At 43.9% G+C, this 26,324-nt stretch overlaps 1 protein-coding gene across 1 annotated transcript in view; it reads left to right on the plus strand.

Moving 5' to 3' along the window:
• Dera (deoxyribose-phosphate aldolase) overlaps positions 1-26,048 on the plus strand; it is an 83,818-nt gene extending 57,770 nt beyond the window's left edge. The window contains exons 7-9 of the mRNA XM_051155517.1: positions 21,942-22,054; positions 25,439-25,588; positions 25,794-26,048. Coding sequence (XP_051011474.1) covers positions 21,942-22,054; positions 25,439-25,588; positions 25,794-25,850 — 320 coding nt within the window. The 3' untranslated portion in view covers positions 25,851-26,048. The remainder of the gene's footprint in view (positions 1-21,941; positions 22,055-25,438; positions 25,589-25,793) is intronic.
• The last annotated feature ends 276 nt before the right edge of the window (positions 26,049-26,324 follow it).

Here is a 26,324-nt window from a genome sequence, read left to right on the forward strand (position 1 = left end):
GTCTTAGAGCTTAGAGCTGTGTGAAGAATGCAGGCTTCTCAGATTGGAGGTCTGGAGAGCTTTTAGTCTGTGGAATGAGCAATGGACTAAGTGAGTCATTCCCCGCATTGATTTATTCCTTCAGGTATCGGGGTTTGTGGGATGTTTGCTGTGTGCCAAGCATCTAGAACAAAGAAACAATCCCCTAACTCAAGGATCTTCGTAATGGGACAGTGATTGCATTGTCATCTTGGCAGCGTGCTTGCTTCTCCTCCTCATTGGAGAAGTAGAGCTTTGAGGAAACTGAGGTGACATTATGGCTGGCTAGGAGATGAAGCCAAGAAAGCCCTGTACCTGTAGAGCAGGAGTGACTGTGGGCATTGTCCTGGTTTTGTTTCCGAGGGTGTGATAAAATACCCTGACAATAAACAACTGAGGGAAGAAGGGTTTATTCAACTTACAATTCCAGGATGCAGCCCATCACAGTCAAGAGTAGAGTCCGTGTGTAATCTCCTGCCTAGGAACTGTGCTGCCCACAGTGGTACTTACATCACTTAACAATCAAGACAGCCACCCCAAGAACATGCCCACAGGCCAACTTGATCTATACAGTCCCTTAAGATCTTCTTCCCAGGTTATGTCAAATTGACAGTTGAAAACTAACCATCACAGACATGTTAGAAGCAAAAGCAATAGTAACTGGTCAGCCATATGCTGTGTGGAGGAGCAGAGGGAAGGTAACGGAGTGATTTTGTTGGGACATGTGATTTGGGAGAAACCAGCTTGTTTTCAGTCTAAGGACCAGGATGTTTGCTTCTTCTACCTCCCACTCTGGTTGCATTTATTATAGAATGTGCCATAGACCGACCATCATTTTCCTTTTCTGTTTATGTAATAAGAGAAAACAGTAAAATATATATATATATATATATATCTCAAAGCCAGGAGGGTAAGTAGGAAGCCGTTTTTCTATCTAGAACACATTAACAAGAGCGGGCATGTAAATCCAAGCGAGGACCTGATGTAGCGCTGCGTTAGTTAGTGAGGGCGAGGGAGAGGCAGATCACGCTTTTGCTTCAATTCTCAGGATGATGCTTTCCCACTGGTGAGCTAGAATGAGTGCACTCGCTTGCTTTTTGTGAAAAATTTATCACCAACTGGGGCATCGGAAGGTAAGTTCCCTGTGCTTAGTAGCTGCTAAATTGGGCAGGGACGACTGGGGAGGCTCCAGATAGTCAACGGAACGGGAGGGAATGTAGATGATGCTGCACCGGAGCGGCGGAAGCTGTTGGTAGAATGTTCACTGTCATCACACTGGTATGATATTAGCATCCTAGTGAATAATTAAAATATGCCTGTTTATTTTTTAATAAAAAGGAAAAGCATGCAAGTTACCTCTGTGTTTGTAGTGACGCCCATCACTACATCCATCATGTGCCGAGGCATCTTCTTAGCTTGTACATCAGATGACTAGAAAACGTTCTGCATTCTTATTCTGCAGTATTCAATATTATAATGCCTTTCCAAGCCATAAAGTAAAAATCTTTAAAACTGCTCTCAGGTATTTCCAGTACAGCTGGCATTTCCTAAATTGAAAGGTTATTAAGTATATTTTTCTGCTGAAGTTATTTTTGAAGTTCATTTCTCATTTCATGTTCTTGCCAACACTGTACACCCAGCATAGCTATTGCTTATCCTATTCCTGCCCTGATTTTTAAACTCCAGACTCCCATGGTGTGATCCAGTTCCTCTCTATAATCAAATAGGCTTTACCTCTAACGTTTATTTGGTCCTTCAAGGCTAGAATGAAAAAGTTCTGACTTTCTATTGTTGTTGTTTGTTTTGTTTTTATTGTTTGTTTATTTAATCCAAGACAAAGAAAAGAGCAGTTCACACAGAGGCCAGAAAGCAATTTGTACTGACTGACACAGAGCCAGACAGAAATATGTGATGCTGGAGCCGCATAGCTTGGTCCTCTAAAGGGTGCTAGGACCCTGTCTGGGAGCTTGGGGCATGCAGGACCCCAGGATCCCAGAAATTCCCAGATGAACCGAGCCTTCTCTAGGGACGGGCGAAGATGGGGTGGATAGCATCAGAGAAAGAGCTGGCTCAGGTGGGCGAGGCAGTGAGCTGACAGGGTCTTAAAGACCAAATGTCCTATTTCCTGTCACGAGCGTGCCATGGGAAAAGTGTTTGTTGGGTGATGTAGCCTGACTTGACCTTGAGTTCGCCTTCGTCTCCCAGACGCTGAGATTATAAAGCTCACAATGCCCCAAACCCAGCCTCGCAGCTGACAGTGGTGCAATGAGCTGCCGAGGCATTCCTGTGTCCCAGGTAAACTCCTGTTTGCCGAAAGCTCACCAGGCCTGGGAGGCCTGAGCATCATACTGTAGGAATAAAACCTGTATTCTGGTTGCCTGGCATTCATTGCCATCCTCAATCTGGAGAAATGCCTTTTCACTTCAGCCAGCCGTGCATTTATGAACTTTGGAATACAATCTATTTTTCGGTCGGAGAATTGTATCATGAAACTGTTCAACTTAATAATTAAAGATAGAAAATTGCACTTGGTTTATCTGTGCTGCCAACTAGCAGTTTAATGCATACAGATAACTTGTGCCTGAGTCTAAAACCAAATATTCAAAGATACAGACCGAGAAAAGATAAAAAAGCTCAACTAATTCCCCTAGAGGCCTCACGTAAGATGAAGGGCCTCTCTGCAGAAAAGAAACAACCGAATAAAATCACAAAACTATTTACTGCTTCGTGACAACCTAGTCCCCACCAAATCTCATATCCTTCCTCTAGTTTATAAACCCGGGACGTCTTTTGCTTCCTGGAACCATTATTAGGAGATTACAGGTAAATACAGCAGTTCTCAGTTTTTGTTACTACATTGAAAATGGAACCCGGAAGCCAGCAAATATAAAGAAGCCTACCAGTGTCTCCTGAACAAGAAAGTAAAGGCCGGCCCCCTCCTCCGTTTTATCAGAAGTCGCCTTAACTTGTGCAGTCACGCCTGCTTTCTTCTAAAACAAGAGAATATCTACAAATACACTCTTCTTATAATGACAACAAATAACGGGCATTAGCCTTGTTTGGAAGATTGAGGTGAATTACATTCGAAGTTCTTTTTAAGAATTAAAGAAAACCCTACCTCAAACGAAGACGGGGCTGCCTCTGGACTTCGTGGGATCAAGATTGAGCCATTATAAAAGTCATCTGAGTCGGGCGTGGTGGCACACGCCTTTAATCCCAGCACTCGGGAGGCAGAGGCAGGTGGATAGCTGTGAGTTTGAGGCCAGCCTGGCCTACAAAGTGAGTCCAGGACAGCCAAGGCTACACAGAGAGACCCTGTCTCGAAAAACCAAAAAAAAAAAAAAAAGTCACCTGTGCATGTGTCTCTTAGTGCAGGTGAGGGGACTTCAGAAAGTTTATGGATGCATGAAGCTGTTTTACGAATGAGAGCCTGTTTGGGTGATTATTAAAGAAGAAACAGAAGAGCTGAGACTTGGGCTTCCTGCTCTGTGGAGCTCACTCAGATTACACCTGACTAAAAGACAGATTCGAAATGGAACTATCAAGCTTTCTTTCTTTTCGTGCAATCTACTTAAGGACACATTCCATAAACTTGCTGTAATAGAGTCAGCAACATGAATAGGGTGGCCTGGAATCGGCCCTACGAAAGCCCAGTCAAAACAGGAGAGATTCTCCTGAAGATTAGCATCCTGAAGCCAAGGTGAGGACAGAAGCTCGTGTGCTGGGGGCTCCTCTCAGCTATAATCTGATTGCTGATGGGATCTGCTAAGCAGTATTGCCGCACCGCCCTTTCTGACAAAGGGTTGCCATGGTCTAAGAACCTTGGGGGATACTGAGTACTACACACCCCTGCCAGCCACGGTGCACTCCCTCCTAGGAAAGAATGCGGTTGATGACCCGAGTTCAGTCCCCAGACCCCACAGGTTGGAAGGAAGGAGCTGATTCTTGCACGTTGTCCTCTGACCTCCACGTGTCTGTGGAAGCCCATCATTCCAAACTCACATTCAACTGGCAAAGTTTCTCTCATCCCAAGAGTAGAGTTAAAAACTTACTAGATGCTGTCGGGTCCTACAGACAGAAGATTGTGCTCCGTGGGAGGATAAATGTTTAAGCAGGCACAATTACAATGAGCTCATAACTCTAAAGAGCACACTGTCGATATAAGTGGGACAATTTTAGAATATCTCCCTGTGGTAACTTTAAATGTTGTTCCCTGTCCCAGTGGCTGCTGTCTGAAATTCTGTGAGTTGGAGCCACATAATCGAAGCCCGTTAAGTCCCACACCTGTTTGGAGGAGGCAGCACGCTCAGCTAGTGTGCAGCAGCATCTGTGCAGAACTCGAAAATATCTTATTAATAATTCTTTAAAAATCCAAGCTGGGTGAGCATGGGGACCCAGGTTGTAATTCTAGGATTTGGAGGCTGATGCAGGAGGATTGTCAGGAGTTTGATGCCAGTCTGGGGTGTAATAGTAATAGTAATAGCTCCAGGCCAACCTTTTTACAGTAGAAGACCTGTCTCATAAAAGTCCATTACGTGACCCTTCCTTCACCCTGCCTCTTCTCTACCCATGATTCTAAATTACAATGTTCATCCACCAAGACTAAGGAACCTCAAAAAAAAAAGAGAATGTTTCTCTTTGGACTGACCACAGTCTTGACAGTTGTGATTGTCTGGTAATGATTGAAAAAGGAGAGAAGAAGAAATTGAACCCAGATTTGTTCAGTTACGTCAACTGAACCTATGATGAAGCTCAGGACTGTGGAGTGAGAACGAGCAGCCCTATTGTGCAGGAGCGACACCAGGCTTCTTCAGTCAGGAACTACTGCTGGCCTCGGTGGACCGGAGACCTGCCGTGGTGGCCCGCTTGTGTCTCCTGACTTCTCCTTTCGAGGACTTTACCACATGGCTCACCGTCCCTCACTCCTGTCAGCCTGCAGCAGCTGCCAGCCAGGGCAGAGGACTTATTGATTATAGCTGAGTTCACAGCACAGTATGTAACGCCTGCTCTCAGATACTGCTAGGAGGGCAGAAGAGGTCAGGAAACGTCCCCGGAGCGGGGAATAGTCTCCTTCTACTGCTAGCCAGCGTTTCTAGAAATTCCTGCGTGGCTACTTTAGGCTTGAAATACAACTTCTCCCTGGAGTGCTCACAGACTCTTCTAGGATGATAAGCCTAGGGGAGTTCCAGAGTGTCACTGGACACAGGACTGCTTTCATTGTTTAGAGCTGTGTTGAGTTAGTTATAAAGTTTCAAACAGTGCTTGCCTCAGAGTGAGTGCGGAATGTTTATTAAAGAAAGTAATTAAACAAAAGCTCACTCCTTCCTTCTTCTTTTTTTTTTTTTTTTTTTTTTTTTTTGGTTTTTCGAGACAGGGTTTCTCTGTGTAGCCTTGGCTATCCTGGACTCGCTTTGTAGACCAGGCTGGCCTCGAACTCTTAGGCGAAGTGCACAGCTGCCCCTGGAGAATGGCTCAGGAGGCCGTGTCCATTGTGGCCGTTCTTTTTAAATCTGGTCTGCCATGTAAAGGGCCTCACTGTGGCGTTTTCATTACACTTTGTTCTTCTTTCCTCCCATCATTGTCCTGTCTCCCCCTCTTCCTAGTCCTTTCCCCAAGTCCCTCCTGCTTTAACGTTGCATGTTTGCCATCACCCCCTCCCATAGACCTCCGCTTCCTCTTAGCCCCCCGTTCTACTCTCAGGCCCTGATCACACTCACGGGTGTACAGATTCCAGACTAGATCCTTGCGTACAAAAGAAGACATGGGATATTGGTCCTTCCAAGTCCAGCTTTCCTGGCTTACGTAATGATGGACGCCTTCCCAGTAGGAGTCACTTAGACTCTCCTCGTTGCAAGTCATTATTTGCTAAGGTGATTGCTAAAGTCATCCTGTCCTCTTGGGCTCTGGTGTGGTTTGCAGTGGGATGGCGATCGAGGAGTCACCAGTTCCCAAGGGTGAGGTGGCACTGTCCCTCGGCTCCTTCAGGTCTATAGCACCTCCTCACTTGGCTTTTGCAGACTTGAATGTCCATCCTTCTTTCATTTTCTGCTGATGCGGAGCCTAATATTCTCTCTTCATCAGCAGCTCTGTCATCCCAGAGGGGCTGTCCAGGTGGAGGGTTGTGGTGATGTCTGTTCTTAACACCCGCTGCACGGTGCTTCCGCCTACTAGCTTTCCGCTTCTCCTAATACCGTGTTCAAAGCTTGCTCATCCCCTTGCTTTTCTTTCCACAGTTTATTCAGTTGGACTTTGCTTCTTCTATGATTTCTCAATGGAGAAAGAGTGGGGAGTTGGGGGCCTGCATAGGCATGAATGAGACCAGGCAGAACATATGTGTGTGAGAAGGGAGGGGTGCCAACACTGTGAACATAATTTCGGAACATGACACTCATTGGAAGTGAACAGATGTCGAGAGTCACTGAACTTCCAGATCTGCAGAACAAACGTAGTCAGTTCAGTAGCCAGGGACTGAGGGTCTGACACAGAGCTTGCCCACAGTGGCTTCCAGAGCTAGCTTGGACATGTAGGCAGTTACCGATGGGGCTGCCAGCGCCAGCTGTGGCACTGTTCTTATTCTCTAGGTAATTCCCTCATGGTGGTGAGCTGGATGCCACAGCTCCAGTCTTGTGTTTATGCTCAGAACAGGAAGAAAACCGCAGCACTGGCGATTGAAATGGCCCAGGTCGGATTCTGACGGGGAAGGGAAAAATAGAGCCAGAGCTGACAGGGCAGAGGGTGACTGCAGAACAGTCAGGTGTGTGGTTTAGAAAGCAGAAAGCACTCTGATATTTAAAAAAAAAAAAAAACCAGATGTTGACGAAAGAAGTCTCTGTTCACATCTCCTGAACAGAACGCTCTGCTCAGCTGCAGTGTCTATGGGTGCTGGCTTTGTCATCCATGATGGCTCTTGAGGGATTTAGTCAGAGTAGGTGTACAACATGTGTAGGTGCCTCTCGGCTCTGGAGTTACTTTCAGAAAGACATTCGTGCTTGCTGCTCCTACATGTATGGCCCTTCCTGTGGCTGTGTCTTGGTCACCATTGTCAGAGCTAGCTAGGCTCTGTGATGCTTTAGTGAGCAGCAGATCAGGATGGCAGAATATTAGGTGGAATTCATATCTCGGAGTGTGGAGCCCTCAGGGGTGTGCACGCATGTGTCTGTGTGTGTGTGTGTGTGTGTGTGTTCATGGGTGTGCACAGATATCTCTGAGGGTGTTGGTGTGTGTGAGACCAGAAGTAAACCATGAGTATCTTCATCAGTCATTTCCACCACGGCCTTGTCAGGCAGAGTCTCATGTCTTAAAGGTTTATAATTAGTTTCTAGATACAACAACAAAACCTTGGACCAAAGTAGCGCAGAGAAGCTTCTCAAGGCCTGTTGTGACCAAAGAACAAGTCAGTGGGATTCCAGACGTGGGCACAGTACTCCTTGTCTGTCGCCCCAAATGTGGGTACTGCTTGTCTGTCACCCCAAGTGTGGCACAGTACTGCTTGTCTGTCACCCCAAGTGTAGCACAGTACTGCTTGTCTGTCACTCAAGTGTCTCCCCACCTCCCTTTTTTTTTTCTTGCTTCCTGTCTTGATAATGAACTTAGCAGTTGAGTTGTGTTTACATCTTTAAGTTATCTGCATATGCCCTTTGGGTCCTGACAAGGAATAACACCGCTGAAACACACGGAATGAATATCTCTGGATGTATGGGCTCCAATGTGTATCTTAGGGGAAGAGATAGCGCCTACACTCAACAGCAGTCCTATAGGTAATATTCAAAATATTAAATGCATATTTAAAAAGAAGGTAATACTGAGTCCATGGGAGCTGAAGTTGCAGGTGGTTCTGAGTCTCCTGACTCTGACGTGAGTGCTGGGAACTAATCTTAGGTCCTTTACAAGGATGATATGTATTCCTATCCACTGAGCTATCTCTCCAGCCCTGTCTTCAGGAATTTGAATGATCCACCTGACAAACTGCCACAAGTTCTGGTGACCTTTGCTGGCGGTGCCCGTCCATTAGGTGAGGCTTTAGGGCCCCCTCCCCTTCTTTCTTCACATGCATGCCCCTCTTTTCTTGGAGAGCCACAGTCTTTAGTGATAGCCAAGTACAAAGGAATACAGATAACAAGGAGGCCGTGACTAGTTGTAAAACAGAGACATGATTTTGACTTGAAAATAACCTGGCATCAGCATTGTCTTTGTGAGTGGCTGGTGAGTGGTTTCTGCAACAGACGGCCACTGGAGAGCTCTGTACACTAAAGGCTTTGCACTGAGAGCCTTTGCGGGGTCCACCCATCTCTAGATCTGCTAATGGGAGGCCAATGAGTTCTCTAGGTGCCTCAAAACCATCACCTAGAGATAAAGCTCCCCACAGAAAAATTAACACAGTCTCCTTTGTGAAAGGCAGGCCACTGTGCAAAGTAACCCTCCAGACTCATCATCAGTTGTTGGGGGGGAAAAGATTTGTGATGACATTGAGGTATGACAGTCTCAAATATGTACTGCATTGTTTTTAAAAGCTTTGTGTTTAAAATTCATAGCACTTTCTAATCCTGATAAAGTAGCCTAATTTTCCAGCCTGCTTTGTTCAGTAAAATGTATTTCTAAATCCATTTTAAGCAGCTATTTCTTCAATTTGAGTAATTTTCTCTTGAGTTAATAGATTCCACACAAGCATACCTGACTTTTAATGTTAATATATACTATACATTCCAAACTCACTCATGACAATAGGAAGCACAATCAAAATGAAATTCAGTTGTTTAAAGCACACCTTACCTGTTATTTCGTTAAAACGTGCTTTCTTCCTTGCCAAAGTATAGTGATAACCCAGTTGTTTTTCACCTTGCACGGAGGTTTCTCTTCACTGCCCCACCTTGCCACAAACATCAGGGAAGACAAAGAATATGCTGCTCTTGCCATTTTAAGATGTCTTCAAAATCATCTTACCAATGGGGGACATTGCGTGACCTAGTCAGTCCTTATAGCTGGAAAGGTCAGCTTGAAGGGCTGGCCAAAGGCAAAGCATTTTGATTCGGATGGACGTGGATCTGTAATTTGTTGTGTGTAGATCAGTGCTTTTATTCTGTGATGGCCTAAAACACTTTATTGTTTTAAAAAACTTATTTTCTACTGTTACTCGTGTGTTTTTATAGGTGTCTTTGCCCGAGTGTAGGCAGAGCCAGAACCAGCACTGGCTTCCTCGGAGCTGGTGGTAACAGGTGGCTGTGACAGACATGGGTGCTGCGAATAGAACTCATGGGTGCTGAGAACTGCCCTCCAGAAGAGCAGTTTGAGTAACTACTGAACCATCTCTCCAGCCCCCAATACTCTGATATTAGATTTAAACTCTTATGCCTGTATAATAAAGCTTTGGATATTCAAGATTTTTCTTACAGTCATGGGGTACTGATCTGATTCCCATGACTCTCACTTTCTCTTCTCTGCCATGCCATGAGGTTTTTGGGAACAACTATAACACGATGGCGACAGATAAAGATTCTTTCTAATCTATGTTGTCATTCCAAGGGAAAACATAATTTATATAACTTGGGTCAGGACATCTGCTGATGGAGCAGAGTCCCTTCAATAGGCATCTTCTAAAGCCAGTGAAATGGCTCAGTGGGTATAAGCCTTGTTTCACAAGCCTGGCTTTTGTTTGGGAACCCATGATGCAAAGAGAGAGCCAGCTCTCAGTTACTCACCAACTTCTACACTTGTTTTGACATGTGCACACCTGCACATAACACACACACACACGCAGTACTTTTTTTTTTTTTTTTTTAAGAAGAGGACCTGGAGATACGGCACAGCTGTTAAGAGCATATAGTGCACTTGCGGAGGACCTGAGTTCAAATCCCAGCACCCATGATGGACACCCTAAAGCCTCCTGTGACTCCAGCTCCAGGGGCCTCTGATACCACTGGCTTCTGTGGGTCCTTCTATACACACATAATTAAGAATAAAAACAAATTTTTAAAAAGTTTCTTTGTCCTTGTCTCAACGATTTCTAGCAGTTTCCATGCCCCTGTTATTGGGAGTAGAACCCAGCAGATATTGTAAGTGGGTCTTATTCTTCTTTGTATTTCTGACCCCTGTTTACCTAAAGAAAATGTTATACAATTCCAAGTATCTAGGTCTATAAAATAGATAAATCAAACATTACTGATTTTTCTAAAATAGAAATTTGTTTTTTAAAACAAGTTTTGGCATACATGTTCTATAATTTAATACAAAGTCACACTCGTATGTTAACTATATAGATGTGTTTCTTCATTTTTACATAAGGAATCAATTCTTGGCTGAATTAGTTGACACTGCAGGGCCTAAGCGTGTTCTAACATTTTCCTCAGAGTTGACCCGTGTTTTTATTTTATAACATGAAATTGCAGAAGGCTGTTTAAAGCCACTTCAGAAATGGTTGGCAATTCTGTCCAAGTCTCATGCTAAAATTCACTTAATTTTTTTTAATGAATCCCAAGTCATCAACTAAAACCACTTTTAAAATTCAACACGCTAACACAATGCAACGTAAAGATATGCTAAGTTGACAATTATATGCTAGTAATGAAGGCAGAAAAGTATGTCAAGTCTTTGTTTTCTGTCATTAAGCTATGCCATGTCTTTTAAGAGTGGAAAACTTGATGTTCAGAGCAAACACATTGCAGCTTATAACTCCAGTAGCCTTGAACCTGAGCTGTGGTCTTTGCGGAAGTATTTGTGGCATTTTGTGGTGCAGCCGCATGTACTTGCAACGTGTGCTCATGCACGAGGCTGCAGTGAAGTCCTGTGATGCAGTGTGTGTTCAGGCTGCTGGAAACACCATAGATTCATTACGTATTTCATTGTAGTTAACTTCTGCTCATAGAACATTTGGAAATCTTTTATTGCTGCAAATTGTTATTGACGCCTGTATTCAGTTATATTTGCTTTCTCTTTCCAATTCCATATGTGCGTGTGCGTGTCTTTGTATGTAGGTGGGTAGGTATACATTATGTGATCACTGGCGCATGATGGCCAAGGGTCAATGTCTGGAATCATCTTCCGTGCTTCCTGGTCCTATTCGCTGAAGCAGGCCCTGTCAGTTACCCAGAGCTCCCGTTTGTGGCTGGTGCATCCAGCTAGCCTGCTCTGAAGATGCCAGTCGTCTCTGCCTTTGGGGCTGGGATAACAGGTGGGCTGACCTCACCCAACTAAACGTCTTCAGGGTTGCTGGGGATTCCATCTCCAGTCCTCACAGTTGTGCAGCAAGTACTGTGACCACCGGTGCCTCTCTCCACCCACTTAACAATCTTAGACCAATGTTTAAAGGATATTGGCCTAGCGGAGAGGAACTTTTTAGGATGCAGAGAGAGTCCATGTTGAGGAAACTCACCGAAGCCTTAGACTAGAAAATATTATATTGCAACTTTTTTTTTGTAGCGCCACTAATCAAATGAAAAGAAAGGTCAAATAGTAAATATGAGACTTTCTTTTATTTTTCCAATATTGTTACAGTTCTGAAATTTATTTTAAATAAACAAAATTTAAGTGAAAAGTTTCTGAACTCCCAGTCTCATTTTAGTATGTAATCAAGTTTAACGTTATTAAGAAAAATTTCAGTATATTTTTTTTTTTGTACTAAATCTTCAAAACTGTGTTTTTTACATTTACTCCACACCTCAGTGTAGAAGAACTTACTTCAGTGCTCAGCAGCCCTAGATGTGGTCCCGTTGTCTGAGACAAGGTGGCCTTTTGGTTCACAGGAAAGTGCCAGGGACCCCCAGCCACCACAGGACTTTGCAACCACGTTGCCTTGCATATCAGCTAGTTTTTCTCTGTTTCCTCTTTCTTCTCTGTGAACTCACCCTTTCCTCCATTTTTAAATTTCTATATAGTTGACATACGGGGCCATGAGTATAAACAGGGAGACTCGCTGCCTTTGTGGGGTCTCTGTTCTTGTCATAGATCTCCCTATGACCCTTCTTCCTCAACAGCGTCACACAGAAGAGGGCAAGGAGAGTGCGAAGCCCTAGAATGGGGGCTTGAGCATTCGATTTTGGGCTCTCTTTATATATTTGTATATATATTTTCTGGACAACTAACAATATATAAAAGTAGAGACTGTGTACAGCAAAGTATGAGAGACATCCGGGGTTCACTATTGTAATTCTTAGGTCAAAGTGTTGAGTAAATCAAATTGGCCATTTGAGTTTAAGTAAAGCTTTTCTTTTTCAAAATTTGCAGAAAAATGAAACTTAGCGCTGTTTCCAAGATTGCACAGACGACATCATTCTTAGGTGTTACTTGCATTGGCTACTCACCTGTTTCCAGTGTAGTCACAGTTCTGACATTTATTTTAAATAAATAAAATATTTTAAATTAAATGAAACTTCTGGAGTATAACCTCCCACCCCCAAGTGGAGCTGGACATTGAGATGTCATGTTAGCCAAAATGGCTGTGATGTCAGAGAGGGCCTTCTACTCCTGTTGTTCCTGGTCCAGCTCCTGAATGCTAGAGCTGTAAGTGTGAGCTTATGGGGTGCTGGGGATCAAGGATGCTAGGCAGTCACTCTACCAACTGAGCCACAACCCCAGCCCAGACTGTTGTCAGTATTCTTTGAATGGTTTAATCTCCCCACAACACTACCTCCAGGTACCAAGAATGATGCTGTCAGGGTCCCTGTCCCACAGTCCGTTTTCCTCCAGGTACCAAGAATGATGCTGTCAGGGTCCCTGTCCCACATTCCGTTTTGAATCACACTCTCTTGCTGTATTTTAAGTGACCACATCTTTATTTTTATTTAATGGAGACCAACTGCAAGGAATGTGGTTTCCGGGAGCTAAGCATACCCTTGGGGTGTTAGAGACATTTTAAACCCTGCCCGTGTGGTTGCTTTCTGATTGCCACTCTATTTGAGCATGCCTTTGCTTCTTGCTAAATTGTGACACCCGTATAGGGTGTGGACACACACAGCAAAAAGAATCACCACTGCTGTGTATCAGAAAGAATCAACTAGAGAGAAGAAACACTCCCCTTCCTCCTTCCTTCCTCCTCCTTCTTCTCTGTCTTTCTGTTTGTCTGTCTGTCTGTCTCTCAGAGTATTCCTCCTTTTCTCTCGTGTGAAGGTGTCATATGGCTCAGATGGCCACATCCTGGTGGATCAACTGTCCTTAGATTGAAGATTAGCATCCCATTGCTGTTTCCAACTTTCTTCCTCAGACGTTCTTCAGCCATGAAATTGGATCTTTGCATATCACCCTAAATTATCTATAAGCTCATATGGAACAAATGAGTCTAATAGGTTTTAATCTGGTGCCTCATATTTTTATACATTCTGTTTATTTTTAAAAGGATCTCATTGCAGATTGTAAGTGTAAATTACTGTTAAAATCGCCATTAAAAAAAGTTCCCACTCCCTTTAATGGGTAATTTCTCGGGGAGCGATAGGAAACACGGGGCTAATGAACAGTGTGCTCAGGAGCTCTTATTCTAGGGTCCATGCGACTTCCACTTAGGGACACGCTTTCTCCAGGAGCAGTTGAGTTTAAATCCTATTTTTCATTAGTAAAGCATACAACGTTAATAACAGCTTCCATTGTGTTGTCCTTTTGTGCATTGGAGCACATTTTCCATAGTCACCAAGGCTTTCAGCTCTTTCTAGAAGCAGCCTGTATCATAAATAAGATTTGTTCAGGAAATAAAAATGTATGTTTTCCCATTGTTAGTTATACTTTAAAAAATAATCACATCTGAAGCTTATTATGCGGCAATAGCCCTAAGATATTATTTTTGTAAATGTACTACTTTGGTCTTAATACTAGTTTTTAATCTCTTCTTGTTTCTATGAAGCCTGAATGAGATTTTGAAAATTGAATAATAATTTGATCCGTTAATCTTTTGAAGCTAGTAATTTTATTTTCCTCTCTTTGCAGTCTCTGAGGCTCGCAAATGAATAGGGCTTCATTACTGCAGTCTGCATTTAATAACCATTATCCATTATCTTGTAATTAAGACTCCCTGTAACGAATCATGAGGACAATGCAAAAATACATAGTACATTTCTTTAATGAACTGGAAAATGTTCGTCTTGTTCTATTTAGTAATGAGTTGCTGAATAGTCATTAAATCCACTGGAGACCAGAGTTAGATGGATTTTGAAGACTGTCTTGAGTTTGTGGTTAATCTATTAGAATTAAAATTTCATCTTCTATTTTTATCAACAGCTGATTAGAAGTCATTCTGTTTGACCAAATTGATTAGAAGACCATATACAAGGGCAGCTGTTGTTTAATGAAAGTTTTTAATGAAACTGTACCATGGAGACTTGTAATTACAGGCCGCAGAAAAGCTTTGGGTAGCCTTAGACCACAAAAAAAAAAAAAAAAAAAAAAAAAAAGAAAGAAAAAAAAAAAAAAAAAAAAGAATTGTGCTTAAGGTGCCAAATTAGGAAAATAAGAAATACAGTTTTATGTAAAGCAGTGCATGTATTATTAATTTTAATTTCAACTACTCTTAGTTGAATGCTGGTCCATTTATTGGGCTATTTTCTGAGTCTCTCAGGCCGTTCTTCACCTAGTTTAGTCAGTCGCTCATTTCATCAAATGTGTAGACTGGTTGTATGGATGAATTATTGTGATGGTGAGATATTTTCTCTTAAGGTTTTGGCACCTAAGCTAAGTGTGCTGGAGGCAGGGTTGGCTGTGCTGGGTTCACACACACACACTGAGGTGGGGTTGGCTGTAGTTGGGTTCACACACTGAGGTGGGGTTGGCTGTAGTTAGATGCATACACACACTGAGGTTGGGTTGGCTGTAGTTGGGTTCACACACTGAGGAGGGGTTGGCTGTGCTGAGTTCACACACTGAGGAGGGGTTGGCTGTGCTGAGTTCACACACTGAGGAGGGGTTGGCTGTGCTGGGTTCACACACACACTAGGCTGGGATTGGCTGTAGTTGGGTTCACACACTGAGGTGGCATTGGCTGCAACTGGGTTCACACATGCTCTGAGGAGAGGCTATAGTGCTCTGGGCTTTTGGTGATCTGAAGGCAGCATGTATTTCTCTGAGGTAATTTTGTTTTAGCAAAGGGCAGGAGCAGTGATATTAAAATGAGAAATGAAACAAAAGCGTGCCTCCCTAGTCTCGCTGGAGAGTCCAGTGTCCCTCAGCAGTGGAAAACACTGATGCAACGCATGTTCTAAAATACCCTGTGTCATCAGATCTTGATTGTTTTGTTTTTTGTTTGAAATTTAATGAAAGTTAGTTCCTAAATGCCTGGACTATGTGTTGTGCGATTCTCTACCATCCTTCTTCCTGACATCCAAAATAGGCAGTAAAGGCAGCATCTGCAAACCTTGGAGTCATGTGATCAGACCTCATGTTGCCCCAAGGACAGAAGCCAGACGTTTGCAGGTTCAAAACTGTCTGTAGTGTTTTAGCGTAAGAAACATTAACAGTAGCTCTGATGGAACCCAAGGCTTCACATATGCTGAGCTGTCCCCAGACCAACAGGACCACCCCCAAACACACGTTCATATGATCGCGTGTCCCCCTAGCAGTTTAATTACCTGGACAATGTGGCTGCTACTCTGCTTTTGGTGTTTTTGCCTGATGGCAAGGTTCTGTCGGGTCCCTGCCCACTGGAAAAATCAAATCAGGCTTCACCTGAAAGAGAAAGTGGGGATTGAAAGTAGGATACAGAGATGCGAGAAATAACGAATCAAGTCAGGAAATTTCTGATCAAGATTCACTTTAATGCTGACTAGCAGGAACATATATAGAGCAAGGTCAATAGCTTCTATTCTAATTTCACTCACCCTATCCCCCAGGCAAGAATACAATAGCCTGAATTGCTCCCTGTAGAACTTCCTAGTTCGCTGAGTAGTTCCCTGTAAGAATTTCCTAGATCCTCTGGGTGGTTCCAAGTTGGGACTTCCCTACTTCTTTCAAAGGTAAATAGTCCAAGGATAGCCTGGAACACAAGACCTGGTGAGGCAAAGGTCAGCAACTTGGAGGTCACAGCATACAGCCTAAGCACAAGATTCCTGACATGACAGAATTTGGCATGTCTTCCCACAAGGTTCCTCCACAGACCTCCTCATCTTTCAGTTTTGTCTGTAACAAACTGCACCCATGAGCCTTTGCTGTCGAGTTAGAGGGACCACTTTGAATTTCGCAGTTCTTTCTCACCATTGTATTTATTTGGTATCTGTCTACAGTATTTCTTATGTGTACTATAAATATTCTGATTCTCTTCATATACCTGATCTCTAAGATGGAAGGACTTGGCGTCTCACTTAATATTTCCAGATTCTGCTCGGCCACGTGACTGTGACAGTAGGTTGATGGATGCTTCCTAGACTAAAATGTGAAGAGAAAGAGTGGTTAGGAAAGAAAGACCCTCCAAAGACTTGGGGGGACTTTCAGAAGTTATAACACTGGTGTGATTGCAATACCAGAAAGAGAGAGAGAAGAGAGGAAGAGAGGAACTGTACAGATGTTCCAGGATCAAGGGCAGGCCATATATCACAGATCTAGGAAAGTCAGAGAATGTCAAGGAAGACCAAGAAAGGGCAATTGTTCCTAGTTGTGGCAGAAAGACTAAAGCCAGAGAAAGAAACAAAATACCGACCCAAGACAAAGGAAATGACCTCAACAGACAAAGGGAATGTCCTCAGCTCATTTCCAGTCAGAAAGCAGGCCTGCAGTGAGGGGAGAGAAAATCTTAGCAGTGGAGTTCTGTAGCAGTGGTGCTGTCCCTCTCCGCCAATCTCCAGCCAAAAGCTGAGAGAGGCAATACTGCAAGACCTTTCCACAGGAAGTATTAAAAACAAAACAAAAGGCCTTTGCGGGGGAAAGACCATAAACTATCATGAGTGACAGCAGGGCTTTGACAGACAGAAAAAACTATTTAGAAACCCTTCATTAAAAGCAAAGGCCCAGCTGGGTGTGGTGGCCCAGGCCTGTAATCCCAGTACTCCAGGAGGCAGAGGCAGAGGCCGAGGCAGGTGGATCTTTGTGAGTTCAAGGCCAGCCTGACAAAGGGAGCCCAGAACAGCCAAGGCCACACAAAGTAACCCTGTCTTGGATGGGAGGTGGGGGGAGGCAAAGGCACTGGCACTACCCACATAGCAGTGTAGTATTATTTGAAGATGGACTGATGTTCTGGGCCAAGCTCTAAATAGTATGAGAGAATTGCAATTGCTATGGTGAGAGGAGATAAAATGCAATCATGTAGAATGCTCAGGGAAGTCAGAGAGGATCCAAAAGGGTGAAAATTAAACAAAAAAAGTGTAACAGATGGAAGAGGTATAAATATGGTAGATATTAATCCAACAGAATCAATAATCACTTTAAATGTTAATGATCTAAATATACAAATTAAAAGAAGAGTCTTTAAAAAACAAAACAGCAATGACAACAAAACCCCAATCCGAGTGCCTACCGAATGTTTAAAGAAATCTCTGATAAAGACTCAAAAGGTTAAAAGTAAAGGGCTGGAGAAAGACACTGCGCCCACTTGTAGGAGTAGCTGCGTTAATTCCATACAAAGCAGACCCAGGGACATCAAGAAGGCTTAAAGAAAAGGTTTTATAATTGGCAAATGGACTGTTTTTTTTTTTAAAATTATTTTATTATGTTTCTGTTTTGTTTGTTTGTTTTTAAACAAGGCCTAAGTGTCCTTAATAAGTCTGTACTTAGGGCAAGGATGGCTCAGGGAACGAGGGCTCTTGCCTCAAGCCTGACCACCTGAGGCCAGTCCTGGTAACCTTCATGATAGGAGAGAATTGATTTCCATAGGTTGTCCTCTGATTGTCACATGTGATCCCTAGCATATCACACACACACACACACACACACACACACACACACACACACACACACAAACAAACAAACAAACAAACAAGTAAATATATATATTTTAATAAAGTCTGTACCTAGCAATAGAGCATCAAAATATGAATTAAACTTTGCTACAACTCAAAATGTGTTGCAGGAGCTGACTTACAACCGCCTCTCAGTAAATCGTAGCTTAAGCAAACAGAAGAAGGCAAGATACAGTTGCCCTGAATATCTCTGAGCCACTGCACGGCAGTCCTGTGTCCATTCTTTCAGTTGGCTTGTAGACTCAGAAAAGAAGATTCCTGGTGACCTTCTCAGTGCATTATTTTATGGTATTTATGCATAATACAAGAATATTTACCACTTTTCCCATTGATGCTACCCAACAAATCAACTAAGAGAGGAAGGGATTTTTTCAATCCATGGTTTGAGGGTCAACAGTCCATCATGCTGGGCAAGGCATGATGGGAATCTACTTCAATTTTGGAGGAGGGGGCAGAAACTTCAGCTTTGGCTGGAACTCTTCACCTCTCACATCCTGGCGGAATAGGAATTAGAGACAAGACCAAGATACAAACCTCAAGTTTTGCTCCTAGTGACCCATTTTTCTCCAGTGAAGCTCAGCACAGCTGTGTCTCTTAATGGTCCATAGTCTCCCAAGACAGTGCCTCTAACTAGGGCCCAAGCATTCACCATTCTGTTCCTAGTTCCATAGACTCATGGCCCTGTCCTTACAAAATACATTCAGTCCAACTGCCTGATTGAGAAATCCCCGTAGTCTTACAATTCCAACCCTGATCAAAGACCCCAAATGCTCCAACACTCAAAGAAGTCCCTTAGCTGTGGACCTGTAATATCAGAGCAGTTATACACTTCCACTGTACATGATGCCAAATAAAAGCTCCCATTTGAAAAGAAAGGAATGGGGGTGGCAAGGAAAGACACTACCCAAACCAGACTGAAACCTATCAGGGACAGCATGTCGTCCTGGTGGGTGCAGCACAGGGCTTTATCTGTCCTATCGTCCATGCTCCTAGCATCTCTGTTATCGTGGGATCTACAATGCCACTGGCTCTGCAGCTTCATGAACATCTCACTCAGGAGCTGCATGCAGAACGTCTGACCATGGTACATGTTGACCGGCCCAAGCAGCTTTCTAGAACCTCAGTGCAAGTCAGCAGGATGTGGACATTGTCAAGTTCTGCTGCCTCATCTACTGCTACCTTGAGATGCCCTCCGTCCTCCTTGCAACACAACTGTAGCTATAGTGGCTTCCGTGTGCCTTTATGACCAAACCCATGAAAACACTTCTGTACCTGGGTACCCTTTCTCACTTTAAGTGACTTTGCATCTTTGACTCTTGAGCTCTTGATCTCTTGATGAGTGGAGTTCATGCGTTCAAGGCACCTTCTCCTTAACAGCTATAAATATTCATTGCTTTGTTTGCACCTGACTTGACCTCAGCGTTAACCAGATTCGAGCTCCTTTCATTGCCAAAAGCTGTGCATCTTTCTTTATCTTTCCACTCTGCTTTCTGCCCTTCTCACAATAAATCTGGGTAAATACAGTGACCGATAGCCATGCCACACACTCACAGTTTCTTTCACCAAAACCTCATGAGCAGCTTTTCCTGGCTGTTTCTCTCAGGATTCTGGTTTTTGGAGGCCCCTTCAGAATGCCTAGTAATTTCTGCTGCTGAGAGCCTTGTGGGGCTTCTGTGGGCCACAGCCCCAGACTCTGAGGCAGGCACCGTACCTAGGCCTGGGCTTCATTTGTGTTTGTATAGTCCTTGAAGGCTTTGGGTGCTTTGGTGTAGATTATCCCGTTTGACACCCTGTCTAACTCTGAAGCAGTTAGGGATTTTTCCGACTTGCTCTAGGAAGGAAAAAGATGGAGTTTGCATAGCTACCAAGAAAGCCGGAACTAGACACCAGGCCGACTCCCAACCCTTTATGTTATCCCTCAAGGGTCACCATGGTTTTGAAGGCATGGCTGTGCATTTGCTTTTACGTTTTCCACTTGTGTCTTCACAGCATTTATAATGAAAGAGGGTCTAATTGATCCTTCCCGTGCCCCCCGAATAGCTGTCGAAGTATCTTTTCAAGCCGATACTTTGAGGGAGGACTTAAGTTGTCTCTCCCTTCATATTCTGTCCCGTGTCTCTACGGTAGATTCAGAGAGATGCAAATTAATTGTAAGTATTGTTCTATAGATGCCCTGAACAGGAGCTGTGAGCCTGGTATATGGTTCTCAAGGTCTGATTCAGGTGGTGTGTGGTGGCCACAGGGAGCGAGCATTTCTTTCATCCAGAAATGTAATTCATTTAAACTGACAAACACAAACTGAACATAGGGTTTCAGTACATATGGTCCTTCGGTAATATTCAGATCTGTGTGTATACGTGTATGCAGTCACTTGTCATTTCTTCCTGTTGAAAGCATTTAGAGCTCACACTCCGGTTTTTAAAACCGCGTGTCTGCGATATGGGGTACAACATCTCTGTCGGCTTTTTCACCATCCTGTAAAGCAGGACTCTAGAACAAACTCTCTCGCTATAGCTGGTGGTCCCACGCTGTACATGGACAGGTTGGGTTTTGAACATTGCTGTGCTCACACCGGAAGGAAGGCTTCTCTGTTTTGGCTGCCGGTGTGGCCTCAGATAAGTGGGACAGTTCTAACTGACAAGCTAAGGTGGACTGCTTTAGCTTAAATCACACACGCACACACGCACATGCAAGCACACACATACACACACACATCCTTGGCAACAGTGGTAAGGCTTGACTGTGCTGACACCAATGAGGCACCTGCCACTGTTATTATTTGTCTCACGCTGTTCTTGTAAATTACATAAACAGGCTTAAGATTCAAGAGAAGGAAGTTGTTGAAAACATCTGCAAACTATGAAAGGCCATGGTGTCTTTCATGAAATCCTCATCTGGTTCGGGAGGCCTACTGCTTCATTAATGCAACAAGAATTAGCTCGTGATAGTTCCCGGAGCCGTCCCAACTGTGCTGTGTGCTTTCCACAGAGCGTGAGAGAATGAGGGGGCAATGAGTAGGCACTCCACACTTCTGTGGGAAAGTGCCAAGATACATGGTAGCGAGCACAGGGCATAAAATTGTTTTTATTCATCTCAGTTATATGCATTAAACAAACCAACTTGATTTTAATTGACTGTGAAATATGGAAGCTAGAATAGGGGAGACCATGAGAAGCCATCAAGTGGCGACTTTATCTGGTGGTGAAGAAAGGCAAAATTCTTAACAATTTCTTTTCATTTTTGTTTCCTATCTGTGTGTCATGCTTTCTTATTACTCTTTCCCCATCCTTCCTCATAAACAAACTCCCCCTTCTAGCCCTCCTGCCCACTCTTCTACTAACCCACTTCTAGCTCCCCCACCCACCCACCCACCCCAACCCTCCCCACCCCCCCCATGTCCCCCAACCCCCTCACCCCCTGTTCTTCCCTTTCATACATTGGTGTCTTTGTGTTTTGTTTTGCGACCCACGGATTTTAACCAGGGCCGTGCACCTTTAATCTCAGCACTCGGGAGGCAGAGGCTGGTGGATCGCTGTGAGTTTGAGGCCAGCCTGGTCTACAAAGCGAGTCCAGGACAGCCAAGGCTACACAGAGAGACCCTGTCTCGAGAAAAACAAAAACAATAAAACATAAAACAAAAAACCTGTCCCTTGGGGCCTGGCGGACTCATGGATATTCTACCAAAGACAGTGGCTGCCCCTCCCCAGAATCCAGCTGTAGCAAGATATTCAGCTGGGAGGGGTAGAACCTCATCCCTGACTGACGAGTGACAGGCTCAGTCTTGTACAGGCCTGGTAGCGACAGCGCTGCTGGTGTGGGGTACCAGTACCTGTGCTGTGCCCAGACGATGGCAATTTGCAACTCGTCTCCCTTGCTTCTAGCTCTTACATATAAATAGAATTATTTTAAAGGTAGCTTTTCATTTTAGTTTTTTTCACATAATTACCAAAAATAAAGTCTTTGGGAGGAGTGGGGGAGATCGCACACAACTCATTTCTTTCAGTGACTTAAGTGTAAAAAGTAAGTTTTTAATTAACCTGGGACTTTTTCTTGCTTTTGTTTTAGGATCAGATTTTATTAAGACCTCTACTGGAAAAGAAACAGTAAATGCCACCTTCCCTGTAGCCATCGTAATGCTCCGGGCCATTAGAGATTTCTTCTGGAAAACTGGAAACAAGGTACGTTATTGCCAGCAAATCTGCCTTCAAAGGCAAGAGAGTGCTATTAATAACCCTCCTTCCAGCCCGCGCACGATAGCCATCTCCCTATGCAGAAGGTGTGAACGAGTCACCTTTATTAAGATAAATGTTTAATTTACCTTTCATTACAAAAGAACACCTTCATAGGGGAAAGTTCGTGATTAGCCGCGTGAGTGTGAGTGTGGGAGTGTACGTGTGTGATCAAGATGTAAACTCACTCTGTCCTTTTATTAACTGAAGACAATTTTATCGCAGACAAGAGATTCCTAAATGGGTTCTTTAAGGAACTAATTGGGCTGCGACACGGAGGTTTTTCTGGCAAGGCGTTGGCCAGCAAAAACAGGTTAATGTAGAAATTGAACTTCCTCACGGAATGGGAAGAATCGTGGAGTAACATTCATTGAATGATAAGCTCGGGTGGTGATATGAAAAGTAGGCAGCATAATGGGAAATAATCTTTTCCTGTCATTATTGAAGGACACACATAAATTGGTTTTTCTGTTGGGAAACCCCCGGTCCAGAAAAACTTATTACTTTTAATAATATGAGGTGAAGAGAAAATTCTCGAGGAGATGAACTTATTAAACAGAATAATGAAACGCCGTGCAACAGCAGGGAAAAGCTAGCTTTCCGTCCTTTACCTCTTGAATTAAATATCCATTTTTTTGCGTTTTATGGGAGGTGGACGTGCTGCTTGGAAGAGTGTTGAGCTGAGGAGGGTATATGCCAGCTTTTATCAGCTTTTCGAAGACTAACACAGAATTTTTTGGAACATAGGAAGCTAAAAGGAAAAATGCATACGAGGTGTTTCTTAAAAACTGAATTTGGATTTTTCACTTCAGGGTGCTTGTCTAGTCACGAATTATTCAAGAAAGATTTTTTGTTTTGCGTGGTTAGAAGTGTGTGTGTATGTGTGTGTGTGTGTGTGTGTGTGTGTGTGTGTGCGCGCGCGTGCATGTCTGTGTGAGTGTGTATGTCTCTGTGTGCGTGTGTATGTATGTGTGTGTGTGTTTGCTATAATGAGAATTCCCTTCATAAGGGGCATCTTTTAAGAACCAATATCTTGATTTCTGCCACCTAGAACCTCCCTCAAGAAGACCTTTAATGCTTTGCCTGGTGCATGGATTGTCTTTATGATTCTATAACTGACTGTAGTAGATTTGTTTTGGAATTAGAGACTTACATCGAACGTGCTTCTTGTGAGAGGAAATAGTCTTCCAGAATTCTCTCTGAATAAAGTCACACTGCTAAGTACAGATGGGAAAGCGACCTGCTGTCTCCTTCAGATGCCCTGATCCAGTACGAGTGCTATTTGATGGTCTTTCTGCATTGACACAAATCTGCCAATTGAAAGAATGTTTTGTTGTTATTATTTTGTTTTGTTTTCTAAAGCTATAGAAGAAGTCTGTCTATCTTTTTCCTTCAGTTGTTAACTGTCACCACTAGTTAGGCCCACGGGCCTCGTCCCAAAGGCCGTTGAGCAGACTCACTCTGCTGGGTCACAGAAGGTTTCTGATAAAGTATCGGCCTGAGAACATCAAAATCAGATGTGCAGTTTGCCAAGCTGTGGTCCTGTGAGAGTCCCTTGGCATCCATGTTTCATGAGCTCCATCCTTAGGGGTAAAGGTTGTCACTGGGGACTAAGGGACTAGGTCCTGAGTGGGTAACCACAGGCTATGCTAACCTGAGTTAATTCTCAGGTGTAAGCATGAATGTCCCGTCCCAGGACAGCTTTCACACAACAACAACAACAACAACAAACGGGCCTCAGAGAACGTGGCGAGTGCTCCGTCCATGGTCCAGGCTGGAGCTTGGAGGGTACTTTGCTTGTTTCTGCATCTTTTCTTCATGGCTGTTCCCTTCCCCACTTAACAGCCAGTGCTGCACTTAGTGTTAAGCAAAAGCCAGAAGCAAGACACACCCTGTTGACTTTATCACATTGATTTCCAGCAAAGAGAACCTGTGTGTGTCTTTGCACCTGCAAGCCAGGTGTGGCGTTTACGTTGCTGACAGTAAGCCCAGGAGGCCTGAGACTGGCTCCCCCTTCAGTGATGTAAGCCCGTGGTATGGTGCTAGAGCCCACATTCCGAGCGTATGTTTAGCACCACCCCCGAGAAGCTGCAGTTTAGTATTTCATAACTCATTTCATTACAGATTTATGTTTTTTATATTCTCTCCCTTAAACAATTATTAACTTATACAAGAACTTTTTGGAAACATGACTGAATGGAGTTGCTGACACTGAAATTTTCTATGTTTATAGAAAATCTTGATGAACACCACCCAGCTTGCAGAAAGGCTTCTCCGACTGACATATGTGCTACTTTCAGCTCACCAACTTTGTTTCACTTGTTTGTTTATTTGCCAATTCCTCAACAATGGCTAGAAGTGCCCTGCTCTTTCCGAGCCAGTGATCTCATGCGTGGCTGAGGCAGGGGAACCACTTAGGAGATCATTTGTGACACTACTCACAGCAGTGGCCAGGTTCACGGTGAGGTTTCTGTCTTGCTGGGAGGACCTTCATTCACTGGCTCCTTTCTGTGTTCTGTGCACAGTGCCTCTGCTAGTGTAATCTATCTGAAAAAAAAAAAAAGCTACAGTGTGCTTCGGCAGCCTGTGTGTATGTGCACATGCATGAGGAAGCCAAAAAAGGACACCGGAAGTCCTCAACATGAATGCCGAGAACCCAAGTCCCCTGGAAAAGTGTGGGTTCAAGATGGCCCTCAGCCTCTCAGCCATGAGTTGGGCTGGCTTATGTCCATCCCTATGAAAAGCAGGATGTCATTTTTCACCCATGCTTATGCTAATGGTCTGCACTCTTTATAGGACCCCATGTGCCTACAGCCTTGGAAGAAACTTGCAGTTACCTTGGCTAAAGCAAGCAAAGCTGATAGCTGCCAGCGTGCATAGGCTGGCCTCGGGGCACGCTGATCCTGTACACGTGAGCGCTTCAAGAAGGTGGCTCACAGGGCAGACACCTGTGGTGGATTTTTTTGTCCCTTGACACGTTCCTTGGCTTCTCCAGGTGTGCAGATTTAGTCTAGAAATGGAGGTTTTCGAGGTGGCACGTGCCCTTATTCTTGCTCCTTCAGAAACAGTGGCCGAGTTCCCGTTTATGTTGGAAAAGTTGTCTTGAACTATGGTCAGGGAGACAGCTAAAATAGGTCCCTTTGCTGAAGTGAGGAAGATGAAGAGGAAAGATGTGACTCAAGACTCTTTGCTCGCAGTGACCCCTTGGAAATCAGCCGGTGTAAATGTACCACAGTTTCTCTATTGTAATCTGAATAAATTAATAAAATTAAAATTTAAAAAAAAAGAGAGAAAGAAATCAGCCGGTGACAATGGCTGCTCTCTCCTCCTTAGGTAGGCTTTAAGCCTGCGGGAGGCATCCGCACTGCGAAGGAGTCCCTTGCGTGGCTCTCTCTGGTAAAGGAGGAACTGGGGGACCAGTGGCTGACGCCTGACCTCTTCCGGATAGGGGCCAGTTCCCTGCTTTCAGACATCGAGAGACAGGTGAGTGTAAGCACATTGTCCTTGAAAGGAGTGGAGGCTGGCCGCGGCAGAACCACGCCTCCGCCTCCTCCGAGCGGAGGTGCGCGTTCTGCTGAACAGTGCACTAATTCAGTGCCAAGTGAAATTATTATTGTGCAGTAGTATAATTACTACTTAATGTGTATGGTTGCTTAATTATTAATTAAGAAACTGGTTTTCCTCGCAGATTTACCATCATGTGACTGGACGATACGCGGCGTATCACGATCTTCCAATGTCTTAGCTCAGCAGCCAGCCTGGAAAAGCATCTTGCAACAAATTTAAAAAAAATGTTTTTACATAATTGCTAAGGTTTAAGAATAGGTAACTGACTTTTCCCTGTTAAAATGTCCCCTGAAATTAACTCAAAATAACAAAGGAAACAAACCAATTGAATCTATATGTGGAACTCAAATGAAATGGGGCTGAAATGGTCTGAATTGCTAGGAGGTCTACATGTATTAATTTTGGGAAGATTTTCTTTGAAAATCTCAAAGCAAAATGTTCCTAATAGCCTGTACTACAGCTGGTTCTGAGGAAAATGAAGTTAAATTACTTGAGACATGAGATTCTAGGACAGGCAAGAGGGCTTGACAGGGAAGGGAGCTTGCCACCAAACCTGACCCCTGTCCAGTTCTCAGTAACTGCACGGTGGATGGTGAGGGCCAACTCCCAACGTTGTCCGCTCACGTCCCTCCATGCATGTCCCCTACCTCTG

This window comes from Acomys russatus, chromosome 13, assembly GCF_903995435.1.
Source record: "Acomys russatus chromosome 13, mAcoRus1.1, whole genome shotgun sequence".
In the NCBI taxonomy this organism is placed as follows: domain Eukaryota; kingdom Metazoa; phylum Chordata; class Mammalia; order Rodentia; family Muridae; genus Acomys; species Acomys russatus.